This window comes from Sparus aurata, chromosome 20 (genome assembly GCF_900880675.1).
Source record: "Sparus aurata chromosome 20, fSpaAur1.1, whole genome shotgun sequence".
Lineage (NCBI taxonomy): Eukaryota > Metazoa > Chordata > Actinopteri > Spariformes > Sparidae > Sparus > Sparus aurata.
The window spans coordinates 3,448,376-3,464,615 of NC_044206.1; the positions used below are offsets into that span (position 1 = coordinate 3,448,376).

General features: G+C 42.4%; 1 protein-coding gene across 1 annotated transcript; it reads left to right on the forward strand.

Moving 5' to 3' along the window:
- The first annotated feature begins 1,018 nt into the window (after positions 1-1,018).
- Positions 1,019-10,388, forward strand: pts (6-pyruvoyltetrahydropterin synthase). Its single transcript, XM_030401214.1, has 6 exons — positions 1,019-1,233; positions 3,500-3,579; positions 3,692-3,714; positions 4,064-4,120; positions 8,100-8,170; positions 8,258-10,388. The coding sequence occupies exons 1-6, from the start codon at positions 1,142-1,144 to the stop codon at positions 8,379-8,381; spliced, it is 447 nt and encodes a 148-aa protein (XP_030257074.1). The 5' UTR covers positions 1,019-1,141; the 3' UTR covers positions 8,382-10,388.
- Positions 10,389-16,240: the final 5,852 nt, after the last annotated feature.

The following is a 16,240-nucleotide window of genomic DNA, read 5'->3' on the forward strand; positions in this document are numbered from 1 at the left end:
AAAATGCTAATAACGTCCACAATTTTTGCTGTGGAGACTGGTTAGACTCTTCTTAATTCAATCAGCAACAGAAATTTTAAGTTCTAGGCAGGATTCCACAGAATTTTGTTGGATAGAAAACCAGCCACAGTTCAGAGAAACACAGCAGCAGCAATCTTGCTGGGTTGCCACTCCATCTATTACTAGTGAGGACAAAAAGCTTACTAGTACATGAACCTTAAGTCTGATATCAAGGATATTGAATAAATGTTCAAACGGCTTTCCATAGCCCTGATACTACCTCCAGAGGCGGATCAGCGCCGGAGCGAAATTTCCCCCCTCTCCGCATCTGAAACTTTCACACGGGAGGGTGCGGAGAATTGGCGCAGGATCCCCGCATGCAAAAGGCAGTGTGAAAGAGGCTCCTGTTAGTGAGCTCTTCTCATGTGGAAGGTAACTCCATCCACCTGACAGGTGTGGCTTATCAAGATGCTGATGAAACAGCAGGATTATTGCACAGGTGTAGTTGGTCACAATAAAAGACCATTCAAACATGTTAAGGTACTTTTACAGCTACCATTTTTTTTTTTTTTACTAGTAATAGAGAATTTTCTCACAGTGGTATTTTTAAACTTTTATTTCAGAATGGGATATGGCTGCTCCTGTACAACTGCTCTATGTACCAATGCAACATTGAAATTCTGTTTACTGCATTTACTTCTGACATTTTGCATGGTGGATTTTGTTCTGTGGACTTATTTTCTGAGCCACTGGTTCTGCACATGAACACTGAGGTAATGTAACTGAGCTTTTTTTGCACTGACGGTTATTAAGTAATAAACAGAACGCTACTGCTGTGTTTCCGGTCATCTGCCAGACACACACCATGCACTCGGGGCAGAACAGACAGTTGCCTCAGCCACTTTGCTGCAGGACGTGACGGTGCGTCCGGACTCGACCGTCCAGCCTGAGGGCTGCATGCTGCACTAGTGTGTGTGGGCGGGGCGGGGGGGGAACATGTGAGTCGTATTTACGCTCTGATCTGAGCCAATAGCCTTGCAGCGTGTGTCACGGGGGTGTGACAGTCACACACTTTATACTCTCTCCCTCTGGCCGCTGCACGTCTCTCATCTCATCCTCATCTCTCTCTCTGACTCTCGTCATGGCCGACGTCTCAGTGAATGACAGCGCGGCGGAGCGTGTCGGATACATCACCCGGGTTCAGAGCTTCAGCGCCTGCCACCGGCTCCACAGGTAGTCCGCCTCTTGTTGAGGAGACCCAGGCCTAGCGTTACAGCCTCTGTCTCCACAGTGTGAGCTAACAGCTGTATGTGTGTGTGATAAAGTGCTTTAGCAAACTTTAGGTCGACAGATACCCGGCCTGCAGTGCACACAGAGCGGTGTGATGATGCGGATAGCCGCCTGTCTTCACTTTATTACTCAGTGAACGACAACCTGTAGCGTTAGCATCAGTCTCGCGGGATTTGTGGTGCTGCCTTCAAGTGCTGTCGTAAAAGAGAGCGCGGCCTCCCCGAACGGTCTGTATGCATTTTGAGTACTGCTGCTAACTGTGCTGCTAACTGAAGAGTTTCTTTACCTTTTCTCTTCACTAAAAAACACCTCCTTGAGGTTAGCTGTTCTGTATACTTCTTCTTTGTGGGTTGTTACTTTGTTTATTACGGAGCCCCAGACATGACATGATCAAAACATTTTTTAATTGTGGCCACAATATAGCTATAGCGTGCGCACGAAATACTACTTCGTGGCCACAAAATACTAATTCGTGGCCACGAAATAAGGATAATGTGCGCACAAAATTCTAATTAATGATATTAATAGAATTCCTGGACAACTGGGTAAGCAAATCGAGGGCACCTTCTCTAGAACCCGCAAAAGCCTGATAGATAGATAGATAGATAGATAGATAGATAGATAGATAGATAGATAGATGGATAGATGGATACTTTATTTATCCCGAGGGAAATTCAAGTGTCCAGTTGCATACAAAATACTGAGAGCTGTTATACAGTCTGATGGCGAGGGGGACGAAAGAGTTTTTGAGTCTGTTGGTGGAGCTGGACTGACTCAGAAACTCTTTCGTCCTTAAGGTGAGTGTCTTTTCTTATTCTGTTCTAGTCAATATCTTTTTATCCCGCATTTAGGAAGTTATTTAAGTAGGCCTATAATATAGTGAACTTTTAATCGTCTGTGATTTTATTGAAGGACAAATGTCCAGAGAACACTACAGACACCTTCAGTAGTTGAGTCAGAGCAACAGCAACCTGCAAATCACTGATCACTGATAGGCTATAGGTTCCCTACGTGATACAACGTGATACATACAGTGAGCACTACTGTAACTGCACAGCTGCGTTCGGTGGCATCATTAAATGCTGCGGCTCATATAGCCTATGTATTCCCTCAGCTGAGAGTCTGTCACACATGATGCTACTTTCAAAAGAGATGATCAGTGAAAGGCACTGCCTGAATGCGGGATAACAAGATATTGACTAGGACAGAACAAGATAAGACACTCACCTTAAGGACATCACTTAGCCTATTGCAGTTTCTAGAGAAGGTGCACTCGATTTGCTTACCCAGCTGTCCAGGAATGATATGAATATAATTAATTTGTGTTTCGTGCGCACATTATACCTACTTCATGGCCACGAATTAGTATTTCGTGCGCACGTTATAGCTATATTGAGGCCACAATTTAATTGAATTTTTTGACCATGTCATGCCTGGGGCTCCGTAGTTTATAAGGCTTTTAGGGATAGCTATTACAAAAAAATGCCAATTGTACAGAGGAAATAACCCAGACAGCAGACTGACTCCACATCAAGTCCACTTGCACAGCCAGACCAATCCAGATAAGGAGCACAGATCCAGACCAGTTGTGGTCCAGATACTAGCCTTGTCGGCTCATGAGGCAGCTCATCTGGTCCGGATCCAATTTTGATTGATTCATGTAGTGACTCATTCAGTACACATTCCACGTCCCTAGTTCTAAAATGGCTGTTCTGACCAAAGCTAGCAACAGAAATATCCAAAACCAGGCTGACCAACATCTACTTCTCTCTGTCAACGCCTAAAAACTTTTTATAATATGACACATTGTCTTAAAATTCTCTTTAAGTGGTTCAAATATACTGTATGCTGCCTAATCTTTGAACCACCTGAGCTAACCCTGACACCAAAACATATCCAGTTTAATTTATGTTTAAGTTGGCAACAGCATTTTCTGCGATAATCGATCATACAGGCAAGACAAATGATAGTCACGAGCGGAGAAGCATAAACCAGTTATCACGCTATATGCTAAGAGGCCTCTACTAATTAAATGAATATATATTTCATTATTCCTCTGCTGCACAAATTCACACAATGTACCTTGAGTGCAAGTGGGGTGCCTGAAAGCAGCACACTAGCAATAAGTCCTTGGCACTTTGTCCATGTGTGAAAAGAGAAAGACGATGTGTGCAGCAGGTCTGATGCCTATTCTTTAACTTCTGTCCAGTATTCACCTGAGTGATGAGGAGAACAAAAGAGTTTATGGAAAATGCAACAATCCCAATGGTCACGGACACAACTACAAAGGTCTGTGTGCTGCTTCATTCCCTCTGTTATATAACTCATCAGTGTGAACGACTGCTCAGCTGCTGCTTCATTGTCTCTCATTCACTCACAACGCTCTCATTTCTGTCCACAGTGGAGGTGACAGTGCGTGGAAAGGTGAGTGTTTCTCTGGCACAGACGATTGGATGTACTGTTTTATGTGACTTTTCCTTACAATTATTATAAGTTAATGGAACAGTTCACCCGAAAAGTGAAGCCCAGTCATTATCTCCTCCCGACACGCTGTTGGAAAGTCAGGTGACAGTCCATGAAACATTTCTGGAGCTTCACAGCAAAACGGCGTTACAGCATTCTGCTAAACAACTGAAGGAGCTGGAGACTTTTGTTTTGTTAAATGGAAAAAAAAAAACCATCAGGAAAAAGCCTCAATTTACTTTGACTCGATAATTGTAGATAAACAGAAATGCTCAGACATGTTTAACCTTCATCCTGTTTGTGTCCACAGATCGATCGCCTCACTGGAATGGTCATGAACCTGACGGACTTGAAGAAGTACATTGAGGTGAGATCATCTCAACTACCCTGTCTTCTTCTTACTGGGATTTCATGTAATTGTTTACTCAAAAACAGTCATTTTGTAAGATTTGAGGGCAGTAGTGGAATGTTACTAAGTGTATTCAGGCTTGTGTGTTTCTTAACGCAGAGATTTTTCTATGGCTTTTGTCCTTTCCTTGTTACATAAATGGTATTTAAGGTGACTGAAAACAAACCTTTTGGAAAACTCATTCCAACGCAAAGTTATTCAGAAACTCCAGCGTGAGTTATCTGGCCGGAAAGAAACGGGGACGCAGACGCACATGTTCGCTGTGAATTGGGCATAGATCTATGATATTGTTAGAAAGGAGAGGATGCAGACAGTTGCCTCCTCAAGGTTTTAGTTGAAGTTGCTGAGTGACGACAGATGACTTTTAGAAATTGTATAAATTTTGACATTTTATAGAAGTTATAGCCGACCAGTTTGGAGTGTACAAACCCAGAGCAGTCCATGTACAACTGTAAGAGCTTAGTGCTGATGGAACATGATTGAATCAAAGTATCCATTAGGGGCAATATGTGTTTCATTGTACTCAGTTTAAAAGTGCACACCACATCCTCAAATGAGATGAAAACACAGTCCTGCTGTCACAGATATCTAATTCACCACAAGAGATTGCTGTCATATATCGTAGTGGCTGCTGTGGAGGGAAGATGTTGATCAGCCCTTAATCTCCACACTCGCATTGAAAAATCCTGTTTGATACATATAGTTACACATAATATTGTTGTCTTGAGAATCCAGAGTCTGTTTGAAACAAGCACTCAGAACATTCAAAAATGGTTCATGTGATTTCTGAGTGGTGTGTGTCCGGACTCAACCATCAGACAAAGCCTGGAAAATGGCACATCACATGTCTCTTTCCCCAAGCCCTGCTTCTGGAGACAGGGACATTACACACCAGAGTGGTACCATCTACCACTTCAAGTTCAGTTTAGACCACAAAAATCCTGAATTTCATTTTGGTCATTGAAAAATAATAATAAACTAATAAAGGTAACAACAGCATTGCTAAAGCCACCGGAATCGATCTGCTTATGTACATTTTCAGGGTATATGTACATTTTATGCTGCTTTATATTTACACTGCACTACCTTTTGCTGTTTATTAACAATAATATTTCACCCATCAACTGGGAACAAACTGTCATCAACACAAAGAAGCGTCACTGGATGGCAGTGTTTTTTGCTCTAAATGACATCATCATCTCAGTCCTGGGGTCCGTTTCACAAAGCAGGTTTAGTGAAAACTCTGAGTCTGTTAACCCTGAAATGAGGGAAACTCTGAGTTTTCCGTTTCACAAAGGGAGGTAACTCAAACCAGAGAAAGAGGGGTAACTCCAGCCTGTTTCACAGAGAGAGGTAACTTAAGCTCTCGGTCGGTTACCATGGTAACATACTCTATGAACCTAACCTGGTCGGGACCAGGTTTTTCTCAACAAACCTTGAGTTTCTCTCTGTCTCCGCCCTCTTTCAGCCACACATGGTATTTGATTTCCTCATTCATTCAGTCAGCAGGCGAGTTTTGGCGTAGTATAGTTCTGCCGTCTGTTTTTTGAGAAAATCATTGTAAAAATCAGTCAGTAGGCCTACATTAGAAGTTATATTAGGTGGCGACTATTTTCACTACCATGGCATGTCCTTTTGATGATGATCCCCTGGATGAAGGTGCAGCATTACTGCGCAGAGAATTACATATTCGTCAGGAGATGATTATCAGACTGCGCATAGATGTTCTTGCATTTCCAGACAATTATCTTTTTGAGCTGTACCGTTTCACGTCACAGTCCATCATTTACACACGCAACCTGATCCGTCCTTACATTTCCAGCATTACCAACCGAAGTCATGCTCTCACATCCCAGCAGATATTGTGTGTTGCGCTGCGTTTTTTTGCAAATGGGAGTTTTTTATACAACGTCGGAGATGCAGAGCACTTGAGCAAGGCAACTGTATGCAGAGCGGTCAGAAAAGTGTGCCTTGCCCTGAAACAGCTACTACCCATCTTTATCCTTTTCAGCTCCTCTGCCTCCGTTAGAGGTGGCGGTGCTGGGCCACCACCCGTTTTACGGGCATCTGCTTTCTTTCTGTTGGCTGAGTAGAAGTCTGTGTTTGTTTAAATAGGCTTCATTATTTAACAGCATATGATATAGATGAGAAGACATTTATGCGTGTGAAAACAGCATTATATGTTGGGGATAAAACAACTGTACAGTCAAACAGCCACTTAATATTTACTTTACAATGTAAAACATGATCAAAATGAGGTACCCCCATGAGATTATGCCGAGGTCTAATGTTTTTATGTTTCATTTTAAGTTGCTGCCAAGTGCGCTTCTCCCCCGCGGGATTGCCCCTAAATGAAATAAATTAATAGGCTACCACTCAAGTTTCCCCCTGTAATATTATTGTGATTGCAAAGGACTACATTTAAACTTACGTTGACCCGAGCACCAATGTTCTCCCACGCCGTCTCCCTCTCCTTTGCTGCTGCAGCGGTGTTACACTTCCTTCTAAAAACGTGCTCAAACTCACCGTATGAGCGCATTAATATTTCCAATTCCAGTGGGGTGAAAAACATAAACCCTCCTCTTCCCCGTTGCCATGGTGACTCGTCGAATCGGGGCTCCATTGATGCTGTCTTTTTATACTTGTGGTGCACGCGCTTAACTCCAAGTGAAACTACTCTGAGTTGATCAAACTAACTCAAATCAGCTGTTCTGGAACCAAAAACTCAGACTTTCCTATCTCAGAGTAGATCAACTCAGAGTTCAGGGTTAGACTCAGAGTTTGTTGAACCTGCTTTGTGAAACGGACCCCTGGAGAGGGATGCTATATTCTGGGGTTAGTTCACTGATGACTCGTCGGGAGGGCTCACTGTCGCAGTGACTTTTCCTCATTAAAATTGTAGATTTCATTTCTATATCAGTTGCCAGAGAGAGTTACTACACAATAGTTGAAGGAGACAAAGACATGTGAGTTACAGTTCAGAATCGCCTCCAGTAAACAGCAGGAGCTGCCTGGCTCTCTGCCGGGGACAGACGCTGTTTTTCAGGCTGAAGTGTGATGAAGAGTCTGTAGGACAGACAGCATGACAGACACTTTTCCACATATAAATTCAAGATTTCTTTTTCCTCATATAAGATGCTGAAGACATGACCTGCACCACATTAGTGTGGTGTCAGTCCTATTATGTTGCTTTCTGGGTTGAAGTGTGGGACCATCCTCTTTTATTTGATGAGTGAAGGATCTGTTTAGTTGTCAGACTGAACACCATCAGACCGACACACTCCTGTCCTGAGCTGCTGGCTCACACTTTCACACAGACATAGTCTCTCCTCTGTTATGGCTGTGTTACTCTCCGCTGGAGGATCACAACGAAACTGGATCCCCCATTTTTAGTATGTTTTATCCTCTCGTCATCCACACGTTGCACCTTTAAAATTGAAGCCATACTCGGCTTGCATACACTTATTTGACTTATTCACTGGTATAAAGTTGACATGGCTAACCTGATTTGATGTGATACGAACAGTAAAGTTGCCTTAAAAACAAAAACAATGAGCTGAAAAAAGCTAAAATGCTAAATATCTACAATATTGACAGTGCAGCTTTAATGTGCAGAGAGTTTAAAATGGTTTCCAGTTCTTCAGACAGGTTAGTTTTACTCTAATATACACAGAACTTTTAAGGAAAGAATAAAACCATGTTAGTGGCCTTGACTCTCGTTGTTCAGCACTGTGAGCTCTCCACAGATCACTGTAGCAGTGCTTGTTTGGACACTCTGTCTGAAACGGTCTTCCGGCTCTGTTCAGCCTGCTTTCACACAACACATTTATACAATTATACAATGTATTTGTGCAATTTTTCCGTATCCAATACCTGCAAGTGTTAGTCTGCAGCGTTTTATCGTCTGATGGAATGACTGATTGATTTCCTCCTGTAGGATGTCATCATGACTCCACTGGACCATAAAAACCTAGATAAGGACGTCCCATACTTTGCCAGTGTTGTCAGGTGAGTATTCTCAACTGCTTTTACAGCACTGTGTACAGATGACATGCACGGTATTTACACATTTCTCTGTTTCTCTCTTTCCATCAGCACGACAGAGAACGTGGCTGTTTATATCTGGGACAACATGGTGAAGGTGCTCCCAACCAACCTGCTGTATGAGATTAAGATTCATGAGACCGATAAGAACATCGTTGTTTATCGAGGAGAGTAAACAGTGTGTGCTGATGTAATATGATGTTTGATCTGGTAACCCTGAACACGTACAAGTGCCATGAATTACTGTTCATTTAACTTCACTGTTTGCTGACTCTGGTCATTCAGACTGACAGGTTTATGAAGATTACATTTTGGAGTTAATGTTGTTACACTTGTACTTTATAGACCAAAGATTTTGTAGCAGATGCAGATGTTCAGTGTTGTTGTAGAATTTGTCTTCTTGTAAAGGTGAAAAAACTTCAGACCAGTGGACCAAACAGACCAGTGTCTGTTGACATCCCTCATTATTATGGAGTGTATCTGTGGACAGTTTGTAAGCAGGTTGACCAAAGTGATAATTTTGATTTTGTTTAATTATCGAAAGATATTTTCTAATGCCTGAAGAAATTCAGAGACAGACTTTTTTAAAAACATGTTTAAAAAAAATGTAACTTATTTTGTAGCACACATGTTTTTCCCGCTTCATCCCCTCACATCCATCTAGTGATCAGTTGGGCTCCGCTCAGGTTGAGAAACCTTTTTTTAAGGCCTTTACAGGATGTTTAAACCATTCACTGAATCAGTCACTACATGAAGCTACAGTTAATGTGATTTTTAGTAAATCCGTTCCATGTATAACCAAATTGATTTATCCTCAAGATGAACAGTTACACTCCTCCGCTGTGCCTGTCAGACAGGAGGAGGAATTATTGTCATTTAAAGCCAAAAAATGCTTCACAAACATCAACTCAACTCTGAATGAGGTTTGAACTGATGTTTACACTCAGACCACTCTGCAGTGTATCAGAGACACTGTGAACAGGACACACAGTGACATCTAGCAGTACAAAGGTCATAGACAGCAAAGAGCCACTAGATGAACCTTGAGGTCAGACTGGTCTGTGTCACAGAACAAGAATAAACGCTGAACTTCAACCTGTAAGCCCATTTACTCATTTTCTCAGTGTCACAGCAAATCCACCCCAAGCTCCATAGAGCTTTAGAAACATGATTGTATTTTTCATTCTGTTCCATTCAGCCAATGGTTCCATATTATTTCTGTATGCTGTGAAAATCTATCGGCATCCATTTTGCTGAAGTTGTGTAAACCATCACAGTGAAGTCACAGCACAGAATAATACGAGGTAATGCAGTGCAAACGTTTCGAATCAAGCTGCTCTCGCATTGCAAAACCACACGACACAGCCCTGTCTTCTAGAAATTCTGGTTATATACAGTTGATTTGAACAGCAAATGTGTTTTCTGGGACACAGTCCAAAGCAAAATAGGCAAATCAAAAGAGAGATAAAGCCACGCCCCCTCTGGTTTCCCTCATGGGACATCGTTTGATAAAAACTTATCAAAAGACAGATCATTTATTGATCCTGTTTGAATTGTATTATGAATCACACGTGATGTTTGCCCATTTAAATGATAAGTTTCCAAGTCAATAAAGTCAGTTTGTCACAAAACTAGTGAAATATCAGACTGAAAACACGTCATTATAAAGACGACACTGCCAACAGGGTCGTTAGTGACGTCATCTCCTGACTGAAACATTGTAGAAACAGAAGTGAACTAGAACCAACTCTCGTTTCACAGAACTGCAGTTGTCAGCATGATCAGATTTATTGTGACGTTCATCTTTTTTACGACCTTTTCTGAGTCCAGCTGGCTACATGTTGGCGTTGGTGACGTGTGCTGTGAGACGATGCGCTTTAACACAAAACTACATGAGATTTAACTTTAATTACTACAAACTGACACTTTATTGACTTGGAAATTATCTTTTAAACTGACAAACATATGTATGATTCATGACACAATTGAAACTGGATCACACATTTATTTGTCTTCACCCTCTGACGATTGATGACTTCGGCTCCCCTTACACTATAACACTCGCAGTGACAGAATTGGTCAACTTTTCTACAGTTGTGTGTAGTCACTGGCAGCATGGGGTTAGGGAAATATCATGGTCAGTATTAATAAAGAAAAAGTCAGCAGTGACATTTAATCTTAACCAATGTGCTGTTGTTGCCTAAACTTAACCACAGACTGGATGCCAACCTTGATACCGACATGACATGCTGCACTCTGGGCAGCTGCCTCCCTGTGACTCCAGCACTTACATAAAACACTGTGTAATAACTGATGGACAACACAAATCAGTTTTAAAGTCTTTATTTTCATCAAATACATCAGTACAATACACAATACATTCATATCTCAAACAGGACTGCAGGCATTGGAAAACAGTCAAAAGTTAAAAAGTGAAAACTTGCAAATACAGTGGCACTGTAAGTGCTCAGGAAATAAATGGATTAATAAACAACTGGCCAAACTCCAGTGGCTGATTAAGATCGTATGACATGATCAAAAGCTCTACAACAGCTACTTTATGTTCCTTTAGGTTATATTATTTTGTCAAAGGTACTGTGGATGATTAGCCACCAGGGGGTGACATATATGTTCTTCTGGGAATACACAGCATTTCCCTTTGGGATGCATCTATTATTGACACAACATGTACCTACAAATGACCTCAGATTTCCATGTTGACTCAAGTGAATGAGGTCAGATGAGCAGTTCATTAAGCAGACACACTTACACAGCAGTTAGCAACACATTCTTTATCAACAGAAATGTGCTCCTCCAGAGATGAGTTTGTCATTTTTCCATATTTCCCAGCTGTTTCCACACATACATGCTCGATTCTGCAGATCCGCGTGATTTATGGAGACAATTCTGAGACTGTGTAAAGCTGTTGCAGAGCAGTCAGTAGCAGCAGCAGGTACTCTGTCTTCCAGACATAGGATAACACATGCAATCTGATTCATTACCCAGGGCTCAGCCCAGCACACATGTAACTCTACTGCTGTCTCTGTGGATGTGACGAATCACAATGTAAATACAACCTGGAGTGTCATGGAGTGCGTGATGCATTACAAGTTGTGTTATTACTGACACACTGGCATAGGCCGTTTCTCAGCCGTATAATAACACGAAGTTCACTTGAGATTTAGTTATTATACACAGTAGAGGTGTGAATCTTCACTGGCCTCATGACTGGATTTGAATGCAAAATGAATCTTGATGCATCTAAGTGTATGGCATCCTAAATTATATTTATATTACTGAATATGGCTACTTTTCATCATTTGAATTCCACTTTTATTCAGAAAGTAAATGGACTCCAGTCTACTGACCAGTCTATGCCTTCGAACACCTTGGCTGGTAGTATCACCCATTTAACACTGAAGACAGAGGCTGCCGTGCAAGCCGACAATCTGCTCATCAGCAGTAATTTGGGGTTCAGCATCTTGCTCAAGGATACTTGACATGCAGCCGGGCTTTGGACCACTGACCTTCTGATTACTGGACGACCCACTCTACCTCCAGAGCTACAGCTGCCCCTGATAAGAGACTACAGCACACTACAAAGTAAAAGCTGCATCTTTTCAATACATAAACACACAAAAAGAAAACATAGCCACCTGCAGTACCTTTCACGTTTGCTATAATCCACAATAATATTGCTTTCACAGATGCTTTAAGATAAGGCATTTATTGGCTCTGCTGCACACACCTCTCTCTGAGTTGGGCAGCAGATGTGACAGCGCCTCCTCAGATCTCGGCTGATTAGCTGGGCTTGCTGGAACAGTTATAATGTATAGCTGTAAATGTTAGCTTCAGGTGAAAATGGCTAATGTGATTAGTAATTGTTGTGAGACTTCTGACATACCTCCTACATAAGCAACATCAGCCTAATGTTCTCCCACAGCTCAAAGCATGGGAGTTTCATGTTGTTTTTTGAGTCCCATTGTGTCCATTTCCTTTTCCTGTGACCAGACATTAGCCAGGAGCAGCCTTAAACCAAGCTGGCTCTTATTCAGCCTCTCTACCCCTCTGGGGCGGTCCAGTCACTCAGGGTGGATGATCGAAGACCCTGTAGGCCTTGACGGTATCAAAGTCTGCTGCCCTTAATCCAAAATACCCGCTATCTTCACTTGTGATGATAACAGTCTGTCTGCCATGGGCAGTACATGTTTTAACATGAAGCCATCTTCATGTGCCGCCCTAGTGTTTAACAAGTGTAAGTGTAACAAGACTCTGAAGCTATTCTAGCATCTCTGTGTGGCTGTACTGAGGCCCAGCAATGTGTTGAGCCAAACGCTAGCATGCTCACAATGACACTGCTAAATTGGTGATGTCACCAATGTAATATTTACACCATCTTAGTTAAACATGTTAGCAAATGTTGATGGCACTAAACTCTTAACACTGGCGATAGTACTAGATTTAGACTAGCTTGCTCAGTAGCTGGGTGCACATGATCATGTGATTTTGTAGCACAGAGTTTTAGACAAATTAGCATCAAATGAAGAACTACTGGTAGCAATGGCTGTGGTTTAGGCGTGATGGCCCGCAAGAGAAGCGACTGTTTAAAAACAGCAACAGTGACTCCTAAAGAGTTTAAGGTACCCGCTATCGCATCAGTTATATCAGAACTAGAGAGCGTGATGCGTGATTTATTGAAAGAAGTGCAAAGAACGACACTGAAGGCTTTTCGGCTCTTTTTCTTTACTCATCTCTTCACTGACTCTGATAAGAGTTTGATTTACCAGCCAGCCCCCGCTGGTAGCTTTCTCCTACTGTTGATCTTATTGGTTGAAGTAGGCTGTAATATACAGTGATAGACAGATGGTTCGTCCAATTACCTGCCAAGTATTTTTTTGAAAGCCCATTGCCTTTCCATGGAAGACTTCCCAGATGGTTCTGTTTAACAAACCATCTGACATGTCAGGTCAAGCACAGGATGAAAAGTCAGTGGATCACAAATTATTACAATTCATTTTGGGGGACCAGAGATATCTGTACAAAACAACACGGTAATCCTTCTAGCAGTTGTGGAGACATTTCAGGCAGGGGCAAAGTGGAGGACCGCCTGATGTTTCCTTCAATAGTTTTTATCTTTTATTTTAAGCCCGCTTCAAACAACAAGTTGCGGTGTTACAGGAGGTTATGTGCTGGACTATTTCTCAGCCAGGAGCAGTGTCCTCCCTAAGTCTCCCTCCACTTTTTTTGATTTTGTTTCCCTCTGACAGAGCTAGGCTAGCTGTTTCTCTGTTTCCCCTCTTTATGCTACGTGAGTGGCTGCTAGCTGTAACTTTATATTTACAAGTTTGATTTATTTGTCATCTAACAAAACTGTCTGCAAAATTAAATTTTGTTTTGACTGATGGAGTGGTATTAATTTTCTCCTCTAAGCCCCGGCATGACAGAAATGAGGATATTTCTCAATTGTCAACCTTTAACCACACCATTAGAGAGCTGCCTCCTTGCTTATAGGGTGTCATGTAATCCCTTCATCAGCCTGTGAATTCAGACCACAACATGTTTAAAGTGTCACTGGATGCACATACATGGCTGATAACACGGGGGCCTCATTTTTGTGCCAAAGTTGTAATCTTTATGTCAAGATTCAGCTGCCAACTCAAACCTTTAATTAATCAGATTCCATAAACGTGTGTCATGTACAGACAGACAGCCTGCCACGAACAAGCCAGGGCAAGACAGAGAGAAGTTCCCCCGTACCTCTGATCCCAGATCAAAACCAACCTTTCTCTTCTTCACCTCCTCTTACTCTGTGGTGAAGGTTAACTGATCCCAACCTGCATTTACTGACAGACTTCTTCACACAGATGGTAGATACACAACAAATCAAACTCTGTAATTACACTGATAGAAAGTAGCTGGATTACTGCTATTAACAGGTAAAAGCCAGTGGTTATCCTGCTGCTTCATGGAAAAGTATTTTTCACTTTATGATCTTGAATTCAGTTTGCTTTTATGTTCTGACAGGAGCAGCTCTGCTTTATTGTTGAGAGTATTTAGCCCATAGCAAAGCAGATGGGTCAGATTAAATCTTTTAATTAGTGGGCTGTGGTCGCCAGCCCACTATGGACACCTCTATAGCAGAGCTATAGGTGTCCATAGTGGGCAGAGCACAGCCCACTATTATTATTCCTTGCGCCTCTTCTTCTTATTTTTCCTCCTACATCCTTTTTTCTGTCGCTGTCTTGTCCCGCATCGTTGAGCGTACACAAACAAATTATATATCAAAACGTGCGGCTCGATCGGACTCGGGTTGCTATTATTTGTCTCTCCAGAATATACATTTTTCGCGACGTAATCTAAGATGTGTAGGTTTTTAAACGGTGACCCTTGAATGACAGTGAGTGATTTTGAATAAAAATTCAGGGTTTTCAATGATTGTGTATGGCGGAATGTTCGTGCAGCAGAGTGCAGGAGCCAACTGACAGAGTGAGCGAGACTCAGGAAATCTCTCAGAAATGTTCTCTTTCTGTGACGATCCCGGCCACAATTCAGGCTCAAAAACAGTGATATTTTCCAGAGTTGTAGCCACACTTGTCTTCTTTCTCCCAATGTGTCTACTTTATCGGTAGGATTCACGGTTTTTGATTTATCTGCCTCTAACCGACAAGAGTAGCTCTCAACTGCTCCATTCACTCCAATGTAAATCGGGAGGAGGATTTTTGAAACTGCACCATTTTTTAACTCGCTCCTATTACCACATTTCTGAAGCTAGGACCACAAAACTTGATGACTGTGTTCTTTAAGGCCTTTCTGGTGTGATCGTGAAAGATTTTTGCCGATATCATGTATGATTTTGACTAAATAACACTAGTTTGACGTCCCCTATGTGAGGCAGAAATCACTCTCAAATCAGCTGTCCCAGGCCGTTGCTACGGGCCCTCGCCAACTGTCATCTAGCAACCAAGATCAGCTGGGTCAACAGAGAGAGTGACAGACAGACAGACAGACAGACAGACAGATGGACAGGAGACACACACGAGACAGACAGACAGACAGATAGACAGATAGATAGACAGGAGACACACATGAGACAGACAGACAGACAGACATGTACACACACACACACACACACATACAGCCATGCTTAAGCGTGCACTCACATGCACACAAACACACACACAGTATATTTCCCAACATACATCCATCCATCCATCTTCTTCCGCTTTATCTGGGGCTGGGTCGCAGGGCAGCTGTCTGAGAAGGGACACCCAAACTTCCCTCTCCCCGGACACTTCCTCCAGCTACTGATCCCAAGCTGTTCCCAGGCCAGCCGAGCGACATAGTCACTCCAGCGTATCCTGGGTCTTCCTCAGGGTCTCCTCCCGGAGAACTATTTTTAAACTATTTTTAACGATTATCTTTTCATTCATTCAAGCCAGGAACTCCATTCGAATATTTAAATGTGTCCAATCATTGATACACTGGATTTATTGAATTTCTCAGTCTGATTCAGAGTATTTGACTCATTGTCACTGTGACTAGAGGTGGATTTCATCGTTCGATGTCGAGATTCAGTTCCCGTCGGCAGGAAGACTCATTCATGTAGTTTGTTCGTTCGTTCATCCAGTTGCGCTTCCGGTACGTCTTTCAGCAGTGAATCATGTAATGCACAGTTCTCAGCTCCTCGTTCTCAAACAATCGTGCTAACGGTCATCATAACACTGTAGTTCAAGGCAAATACATAGCTGCAACTTCATGATTATGTGTACTTGTAACAGCTAAAGCCAGCTAGCCAAGAATGAGTGACTGACTGAACGAGAACGACAGGAGAGGAATCAGTGAAGGAACGAGAACGAGCTGTGAATCACACACACACACACACACACACACACCAGAGTCCTGCACGGGTTCGGGTACCCGATGGATGACCCGCACAATTTAGATGAAACGGGTGAAAAATAATGTCGGACACAGGTGCGGATCGGGTCGGACGCCTAGAGAGCGCGGGTCGGGTTTTGCGATTGTCATTTTCAT